Here is a 10,434-nt window from a genome sequence, read left to right on the forward strand (position 1 = left end):
GTGGGGCAAGGGCAAACGTCGAACTTTTAAGAAATTCATCTTTACAATGATTCAATATGTTGGAAAGACCAGAAGGGGTATTCCGAATGTTGAAACTGAAGCGGATTTTTAAATTCTTAAATTTCTATGTAAATGAAGGTCATTTGCTTTGAACAGCATTCGTTAAAAGTGGAGTAACAAGCATAAAATTATACTGCTGGAATACTGCAGATATATCAATGAAACTTGATAAAACAAACAAACAGATATACGTTTTAAATCCATTTTGAAGCCATTACTCTGACGCATCTGAAAATAAGCTTTGCATTTACACTTGCCCCAATATACGGGACAAATGTTAACTTAGAAATTTGTTTTTGCCAACATTTTTGAATATTTAACTTTTAAAAAGAAAATAAAAAACGCGGAGAAATTATTTAGTGATGCAACTGATATTTTTTGCTATAATAAATTTATTAAAAATAGAAATTTGCACTGTATAAAATCGATAATTTTTATACCATGATAAAGCTTAGTCCTTTTAGAAATGGGACACTTTCAATTGCTAATAGCTCGTTAACTAGTTATTGGATATTGAAAATTTTGACAGCATTTTGTTGCCTGTAAAAAGTACTATTCGACCTATTTTTTTCAAAATTAAAAATTTACGCGTTTTTGAGATATGTACGATGCAAGAGAAAAAGAAAAAAATAATTTTGCACAGTTTCCTTGAAAATACGTCATTATCAAATTGATAGCTGACAAAACCGTTGATTACTCAAGGAATTACTGAGTTTTTGTGGTGGATAAGTATGCAAACACTGTCAATAATGTCCACAAAGTTTAAATCAAGCATTGGAGAGAAGCATATGATCGGCAATAACGGTTAAGGATCATCAAGGAAGTCAAGTCTCATACCAGCATTTTTAATTTTCAATAAACGAAAAACAAAGGGTAGATCGCTGAAATGTTCAAAACAATTTTCTCCGATAAGCTGAAAGTGTTGCCTAGTGATGACTCATTGAAATACAACCTCAAACAACCATTTTTTGATAGTTCCAAAACTCTTAAGCTGTAAAACCGGTACCGAAAAAAAAAGTTCATAAATGTGGTCAAAAATAATCAAATTTGTTCATTTCGAAACAACTGTATCCACTAAAATGCCTCCAGTTTCCAGTTTCCAGAGTACGACCAAACCGAGTATTGGACCAAACGGTATCAGAAATTGAAGAAGGATGGTGAAGCCACCTAAAATATAGATTTTAAGAAGTATAAGTTGGAGAAACTGATCAATACCATGACTGAAAAAAGTGTGCGCCGGCCAATGGGAGATACCAAGAATAAAGTAGAAATTTCTTTAACAAAAAACGGTAAATATTTTTTTTCAAATTTTTTCATGAAAGATCATAACATTACCTTCATTTTCTTCATAGAAAGTATTTCGTTCAAACGAATGGTTTTTTAGATACAGGCATTCGTAACTGTCCCATTTCTAAAAGAACTAAGCTTTAAGTGTTGTTTGGGAAAACTTCAAGCTATAATGTCTCATGTCCACGAGTTTCGCATATCGCATTCGCATTCTTTTTTTTCAAATTTCTATTGCTTATTTTTTAACTCCAAAAAATACATCATCTAAAGCTATACAGGGGCTGGAAGTGCTCATAATAAAGAATTTTAAAAATATACTCAAAAAACTGTCCCGATTCACGCTATTGATCTGTTTTCAAAATTCTATTTCCATAAAGTACAATATGCAATGAATTCCTATATGAGAATCTATTTCTTTCAATTAGAAATTTATGTAAACTCGAGCCAGGTAAATCAGCCTACCTTCTTCAAGCAGTGGGGGACAAAATTGAAAAAGATGGGGGAGCTCCCATGCAAGTTTAAGATAAAGAGCTTTTCAAAGAAGGGACCATATTTTAAAAGAGGGTTTCTTGCGTACGGATATTTGGCATAACTCAAAAATAGATGTGACAAATGTTTTTATGGAACTTCCCACTTTGGAAAAAAAGGTGGGAAATCCATAAATATTGACATTATTTGAGTCATTATGAAGCTTCAAAAACAGAGTACAAATTTCAAATCTTGAAAAGAAGTTTAGAGATCAAGCTACAGTAAATAATATATACCATCTTTGAATTGCGATTCGGAACTCCAACTGCAGCTCTCATTTCAAAGTTGTTGGTTCTAAACCATGATGAGGTATGATTGAAAAAAATAATGCTTACAAAAAACTAAATTTGAATAAATTTTTACAAATTACCTTTATTTTTGCAAGGTGTAGCAATGCACACCGGGTCAGCTAGTAGTTCTATAAATTTCGTGATGTAAGATGTAACCCAAATTTTTTTTTCAGACAATTTTCCGTTATTCAAAGTGTAAACATGTGCGTAAGCATGCTTTGCAAAAAGACTGTAACAAAATTTTCACTTATTTGGAGTCATTTCACTCGTGTTGGGAAAAGTTGTAAAATTTTGTACACTTTTAGCACATTTTGAAAACTTAACCATGCAAAAACATTTTTAAGATCTGCGGACTTCAAGTTTTTTAACAACACGTGTTCTATTTTCGCATGCTGTGATGCAAAAATAGCAATATTTCTATCACATACGGCTGAAATGGAAACAGTGCTGTAAAAAATACAAAGCCCAAAGTTCTTGAAAACATTTATAAATAGTTGAATTTTCAAACTGTGCTACAAGTGTAAAAATTTCTACCATTTTTTCCTAACACCAGTGAACTTGCTCTTAGTGTTGAAGAAAGCGGAAATTAGAAGCTAATAGCTTCAAGCTATACGTTACGTTCGAGAATGTCTTTTTTATTTTTTTTTAATTACCTACCTACCTACCTAAGGGTCCAGCGCCGATTGACCGGCGCATAGGGCTGAGATAAAAGATCTCCACTGCTGGCGATCCGGAGCCAGCGTCTTCACTTGCTGCCAGCCAAGGTTCTCGTCAACTGTGCGGATTTCAGCGGCTAGACTTCGCCGCCACGAGCTTTTGGGCCTGCCTCTTCTTCGATGCCCATCTGGATTCCAGTCAAGCGCCTCTCTGCAAATCTCGTTTTCATCTCTTCGCAGCGTGTGCCCAATCCATCTCCACTTACGTTCCCGAATCTCGATTTCTAGCGCCTTTTGATGACACCGGCGATGAAGTTCAACGTTTGAGATCCAGTTGCCAGGCCACCAAGCGCGGATGATGTTCCGCAGGCACCGATTCACAAAAACTTGCAGTTTTCGCGTCGTCACCGCATATGTGCACCAAGTCTCACACCCGTACAGCAATACGGATTTGACGTTTGAGTTGAAGATTCGGATCTTAGTTCGTAGAGAGATCTGGCGTGACCGCCAGATGTTTCGGAGACTCGCAAACGCAAATCGGGCTTTTCTGATCCGGGTTTCGATGTCCTTCTTGGTACCACCATCAGGCGTAATCTGGCTACCAAGATACTGGAAGCACTCCACTGTCTCAACCTGTTGTCCAGCTACCACGAAATTGGAACGATTTTCTGTATTGATTTCCATCGACTTGGTCTTTCCGACATTGATTTTGAGACCTGCTGCCTTGGAGCTTTCGGTGAGGTCGTCGAGTTTGCTCTGCATGTCTTGTTGTGTTTGGGCGAGCAAAACAATATCGTCTGCCAGGTCAAGGTCGTTCAGTTGCTCCATGGTTGAAGGATTCCACGGCAATCCTCGGTTTGGTCTACAGTCAATCGATCCAGTCAAGATCTCATCCATTACGATGAGAAAAAGCAGCGGTGACAAAATACATCCTTGTCTCACTCCAGCAGTTACCGGGATTGGTTCGGACAAGACACCGTCGTGTAAGACCTTGCACGAAAATGCCTCGTACTGTGCTTCGATGAGATGGACTAGTTTCTCTGGGACCCCTCGTCGTCTAAGAGCAGCCCAGATGTTTTCGTGGTTCAGTCGGTCAAATGCTTTTTCGAAATCAACGAACACCAGCAGAAGAGAGTCCTGGAATTCGTTGATTTGTTCCAGTATTATTCGTAGCGTTGTGATGTGGTCCACACATGATCGTCCGGATCGGAATCCAGCTTGTTGCCGTCGGAGTGTAGCGTCGATTTTCTCCTGGATCCTGTTCAGGATCACTTTGCAGAGTACTTTAAGGGTTGTACAGATCAAAGTTATGCCACGCCAGTTACCGCACTCTGTTAGGTCTCCTTTCTTTGGGACCTTTACGAGGATACCCTGTATCCAGTCGGCCGGGAATGTTGCAGTATCCCAAATGTCAGCGAAAAGACGGTGCAACATTTGTGCTGACAAGGCAGGGTCGGCTTTGAGCATTTCAGCAGGAATGCAATCGATTCCAGGCGCTTTGTTGGATTTCATGTCCTTGATTGCCGCTTCTATTTCAGCCAGCGTGGGCGCTTCCGAGTTGACGCCATTAATGCGACTTACTGTGGGCGCCTCGAGCTGCGGGTTCTGTTGGCCATTGCTATTTGTAACTCGGAAAAGTTGATCAAAATGCTCAGTCCAACGCTTGAGCTGATCTGTTCGATCTGTCAGCAGCTGACCTGCTCGGTTTTTCAGCGGCATTCTTGCATTAGTCCTTGCACCACTAAGGCGGCGAGAAATATCATATAATAATCGGATATCTCCAATGGCGGCGGCTCTTTCTCCCTCTTCGGCTAGGGAGTTTGTCCAGGCTCTCTTGTCTCGTCTACAAGCTCGTTTAACTGCCTTTTCCAGCTCCGCATATCGTAAGCGGGCGGCTGCTTTGGCTGACCCGGTACATGCCTGCTCAATTCCGACTTTCGCCTTTCTCCGATCATCGATCATCCTCCAGGTTTCATCCGACATCCATTCACTTCGTCTTCCACAAACTTTACCGAGAGTACCATGGCTCGTCGTGATAAAGGCATTCTTGATTCCACACCACTGTTCTTCGACTGTTCCGTCTGTCGGCAGTTCCGAGGCTCGGGATTCTAGCTGTTCAACGTATGCCCTTTTCACCTCTGGATTCTCCAACCGGCGGACGTCGTATCGACACCCGACTTTCTCCTCGCGCCGTTGGACACGCGCAACCCTCAGTCGTATCTCGCCAAGGACGAGGTGATGGTCGGATGCAATGTCTGCGCTTCGTTTGTTGCGGACATCAAGAAGGCTCCTTCTCCATTTTCGACTGATGCAGATGTGGTCAATTTGATTTTCTGTTCGGCCATCTCGGGATACCCAAGTGACCTTATGTGCTGGTCGATGGGGGAAGAGCGATCCACCGATCACCATGTTGTTGTTGCCACAAAATTCTACAAACAGCTCTCCGTTTTCGCTCATCTGTCCTAGACCATGGCGCCCCATGATGCGCTCAAAGTCCTGATTATCGGAGCCAATCTTTGCGTTGAAGTCGCCTAAGTGGATTTGAATGTCACCCTTCGGAATTCTCTCAACCACGCTGTTCAATTGACTGTAAAACTGCTCTTTCTCCTGCAAATCGGCAACGTCAGTTGGCGCATAACACTGAACCATTGTAAGGTTTCTAACCCGTGTTCTGAATCTGGCTACGATTATTCTTTCGTTTATCGGTTCCCATCTTATGAGGGCCGCATGGGCCTGCGGGCTTAACAGGAAACCAACTCCTCGTTCCCGAGTAGCATGTTCTCCTCGTATGCCAGAGTAAAGCAGTACTTGCCCGGACTGTGTCTTGTGTTCTCCAGTGTTAGGCCAACGGACTTCGCTCAGTCCCAATATCTCTAGCTTGAGGCGGCTAGCTTCTCTAGCAAGTTGAGCCAGCTTTCCTGGCTGGGCAAGGGTCAAAACATTCCAAGTTCCAATTCTAGTCCGTGTTTTCATGCTAAAAGTCGTTGCCAAAGTTCCAATTCGGTTATTTCTTCTCTCAGTTTCTGTAACAATATAAGGTATCAGGAGCAGTAGGTTGTTAGCCTAAAGTCCCTATCCCGCGATGGGGCTGCCATCTTGGACTTAGCTGGCGGGAGCTGCATTTCATAAATTCAGCCGCTTGCTGCAAGACAGACGCTGTTTGAGCCGCCCCTGACCTGGAGAACAGACGCTCGGTTGTTGTTGCACGCCGCCCCTGACCTGGGGAACAGACGCGTGCGGCCACCTTCTCAGTCTGCATGCGACCAAAGCATCCACCGGGGTTGGGTACCCGATCTCCGCTTAGGTTACTCGCACCCCAGCCGGCACCGCGGGGAGGTAGAGATAGGAGTTGTGAATAAGAGGTGATATGACCACTATGGGGTCTCGTGTTGCACATTATCCACCGTTTACCAGCCTTTTTTTAATTAGGGATGTTTAATATTTTTGACAAATCTTCAAGGATAGCTGTGTTTGAAGTTATTGTCGATTTACATTTTGTCAGATTTTTTAACACTTAAATTCAAGTTTGCACTGGATTTTGAGTATATTACAACAGGATTTCTGCAATAAATTTATATTCACCACAAAGGCAGTTTCATACCGGTTCTAGTGGTGTAATTGAATAAGCGCTGCGGTTCTTCGAAAATATGATTTTTTTTTATTGAAAAGTACGTTTTTTACACCGCTTATTTTGCATTTTTTTGCCATAATCTTGAAAAACTTCTCAAAAATATTTCCTTGTGCGCAGTGTATGGCTTCTAACTTCAGCTTTCTTGAATACTAAATAATTTTTTTAACACTCAGTAGCTGATCTACAGTCTTTTTTTCGAAGCATGTTTTTTTTCCTATAGATTTTGAATAACGGAAAACTGAAGTTTTTTTTATCATTATTATTGTAACTGAAGTTTTGTAACTGAATAAATCAAGTGAAAATCGGTTTAGAAACAAGAGAGATATTTTAAGTGAGTGATTTTAAGTGAGAACTCGAGGTATGATTAGGGAGTATTTTCCTGGGCTTTCAGGGTGCATTCACAAAAAATTAATGATGCAAAATTAAAGATTTCAAGAATTCATTGAGGGTGTACGAAATTTTTTTTACAATACTATATTGAACCCGAGAAAATCGCTTATATTATATGATAGTTACTAAAGCTTTACTGTTAAATATCACAATACAATGGGAGCTACAAAAAAACAGTTTAAGAGACCTGAGAGAGTTCTACATTTACAGTGTCCAGAAAGCTTACACGGAAAAAAATTGAGTGGTTATCTCAAAGACGCTGTCATGATAATTTTACCATTTCAGTGCTATAGTATTTTCAACCACGAAAAGTTTAACATCGATTTTGTAAAAGTGCGCATGAAACAATATTGAAATTACTATGTACCTGGTAATTTTCGATAACTCTCAATGTTTGTTGTCGAAAATACTATGGTCATGATAATTTCACCATAATTTCTATTACAACTAGCGTCCGCATAGTAATTTAGACATTGTGGCACCAATTCATATCACCAAAATACTACGCACATGGTACTTTTGAGAACAAAACATTATTGACTCAAAAACATCAGTGCGTATGATAATTTTACCATGCAAAACATTCTTGTTGTTTACACTAATTCAGGATCATTAATCATCAAACCCGTGAGAAAAAAAAAACTAATTTTCAGCTGCTTTAATGTTTCACAACTTTGAAAATCATTCCAGAGCATCGGGAGAACACACTAACATCGACCGACGTGTGTCGGAAGTGTGAATTTTAATGTTTCAAATAATGTCATAATGCATGCATGCAAATAAACAAACAAACATACATAGTAATTTTACTATTTAAATCAAGCTCCTCGCTCCTCCTAATATTTATCATAACACATACTAGTTTCATCATGAAACATATTAATTTTACTATGGACGAAGTAAAACAATGCATGATTTCATTGACAATTTTACTAAAACGCAGTCGAATTTACTATGCGCAGCCAAATTGAGCACATAGTAAAATAGCTATGCGTAAGGTATTATAAACAACAAAACATATTTGACTCAAAAATATGGTTGCCTGTTGTTCATTTAAACCACGGATTTAGTAATTTTACTATGCTTTTTTTTTGTGTGTAAAAGGTGTCGTTAAAAAAAAATCTCGAAAAACCAATAGAACCAAATGCAAAGTAACTATACTAAATTTTTTCATCCTGAGTGTCTTTGAAAAAAAATTAACCATCGCACAATGGAGAAAAAGTGTATAAACCGCGAAGAAATTCAATATCATCCCTCCTACACGAAAAAAATCTATGAAAAAGTACTTTCCTATAGTATAAATGTCCGAAGAATCGATTGGACGTAGTTCCAGACGCTTACGAACGCTGTTCTATTGCCTTTTTAACCCCTAACTCCCATATATTTTGTAAACTATCCAGAAAAAAAAAACTTATGTAGACTTGAAAATTTTGAACAACAATATACCTACTTTGGGTGATTTTTACTGAGGAGTCCAATAGGGGCTGTTTGACCCACCGAACGCTTAAAAAAATGGAGTTCTGGCTGTTTTTACCCTCAATTCCCCATTTTTTTTTAATTATTTCAGAAAAAACCTGGTTCGGATTTCAAAATTTTGAATCAAATGGAACATATCTTGTGCGATTTTTTTTTTTGAGGAACCCAATGAAGGCTGTTTGAGTAACTGCACGCAGTTTTTTTTGGATTGTTTACAAAATATAGGGGAATCAGGGATTAAAAAGGCAATATAACTCCGTTCGTAAACTCGTGCGGCGTCTAAAATTATGTCCAATCGATTTTCTGGACATTTTTACTGAAGGAAAGTACTTTTTCATACACAGTAAACGAAAATTACCGAGTTCTGTAATTTTTTTACCGAAATCCTAACATGTGTAAATCGTTAAACTGTTCGGTAATTTTTTCGGTAAAAAATAAACGAACATCGGTAAATGAAGAATCGATTTACCAATGTTCGTTTATTTTTTACCGAACAGTTTAACGATTTACACATGTTAGGATTTCGGTAAAGAAATTACCGAACTCGGTAATTTTAGTTTACTGTGTAGATTTGTTTCGTGTAGGAGGGATGATATTGAATTTCTTCACGGCTTATACACTATTTTCCCCATTGTGCATCGTGTCTAATTCCTTCTTTTGGTCTTTTCATTGTTTTGTGGCATGATTATATTTGAAAATATCAAACTGACTTCAGTGTTTTTTTTAACGATTTGATGAACAGATAATAAACGATTGTTTTTTCCCTAATTGCATGGATGTGGTCTTTACATCAATTTTACACAAAACGAATCATATTAAGGCCCCTTCAATATTTCCACCACAAAGATAAAAAAAAAATATTATGCTTAATGAAAACCTTCATCTAATAAATTCCATCCTTTTTTCAGTAGTAACCTCCGGTCAGGACATCCACATATATCTTTCACCGGGTCAAAACAGTAAGTTACGGATACTTTAATATCCAGATGTTCAGCTAAATTAATGTTTGTTTCTCAATTTCAGAAATCGTTCACTCCTGGATTGTTTCGTAGTCGTTTTGAACTCATCTCAAGCTGGAAGCAGCTTTTATATTTTTAGTTAAAAAAAATCATCAAAATACAGCAAGTGGCAAAAAAAAAACAACAGATCGATTGTGGAGAATACAACAATTAGGTACAAATTGTATCTATCGGAATCGATTCGCATATTAGGTTCCATCTGTATAGCTTTTATTTCATTAAAAAAAAATATGCATAGAGAGTTACCATCATCAGTTACCATCACAATTGTAAATCCATCATGAGTAGATAATTCAAAGAATCCTCAACCGAAACCCATCCATTTTGGCTTAAGTTCTGTTGTATAAATTTCCAAAATTCAGCTATTTCTTTTAATTTTGGATTTTTTTTTAGATTATTATACCCTTATTTATTGCAGCAAAAATAAACATACCTATAGACTTTTAGTTTTATCATCAACAAAACTATAATTAAAAATAAAAAGATTTGCAGGGACTCATTTATTTAAAGTTTTCGTTTCATTTATTCAGTAATTTTTTTTTCATTTAAATAAATGACATTTCAAGAATTCTTTTGGTCTAATTCTTTTATTTAAAGATATCACACACTTTGTCCTAGAGGCCGAACGATTCAAAATTTCCCATAGATTATATACTTTTCCATATAAGTACGTGATACGCAAAAAAAATGACAAAAATGACAAAAATGACAAAGATGACAAAAATGACAAAAATGACAAAAATGACAAAAATGACAAAAATGACAAAAATGACAAAAATGACAAAAATGACAAAAATGACAAAAATGACAAAAATGACAAAAATGACAAAAATGACAAAAATGACAAAAATGACAAAAATGACAAAAATGACAAAAATGACAAAAATGACAAAAATGACAAAAATGACAAAAATGACAAAAATGACAAAAATGACAAAAATGACAAAAATGACAAAAATGACAAAAATGACAAAAATGACAAAAATGACAAAAATGACAAAAATGACAAAAATGACAAAAATGACAAAAATGACAAAAATGACAAAAATGACAAAAATGACAAAAATGACAAAAATGACAAAAATGACAAAAATGAC

The 10,434-nt window shown here is 37.4% G+C and overlaps 1 protein-coding gene across 5 annotated transcripts in view; it reads left to right on the top strand.

Annotated features, from left to right (window-relative positions):
• Positions 1–9,905, top strand: part of LOC129743375 (ankyrin repeat-containing protein kinase A-like) — a 104,328-nt gene extending 94,423 nt beyond the window's left edge. For 2 of the 5 annotated variants that reach the window (XM_055735369.1, XM_055735366.1), the window contains exons 5-6: positions 9,230–9,277; positions 9,342–9,905. In XM_055735369.1, coding sequence (XP_055591344.1) covers positions 9,230–9,277; positions 9,342–9,370 — 77 coding nt within the window. In that variant the 3' untranslated portion in view covers positions 9,371–9,905. Of the gene's footprint in view, positions 1–1,149; positions 1,350–9,226; positions 9,278–9,341 lie in introns of all 5 variants that reach the window. The other 3 variants (XM_055735368.1, XM_055735365.1, XM_055735367.1) reach the window with 2 other exon arrangements.
• Positions 9,906–10,434: the final 529 nt, after the last annotated feature.

This window comes from Uranotaenia lowii, chromosome 2 (genome assembly GCF_029784155.1).
Source record: "Uranotaenia lowii strain MFRU-FL chromosome 2, ASM2978415v1, whole genome shotgun sequence".
NCBI lineage: Eukaryota > Metazoa > Arthropoda > Insecta > Diptera > Culicidae > Uranotaenia > Uranotaenia lowii.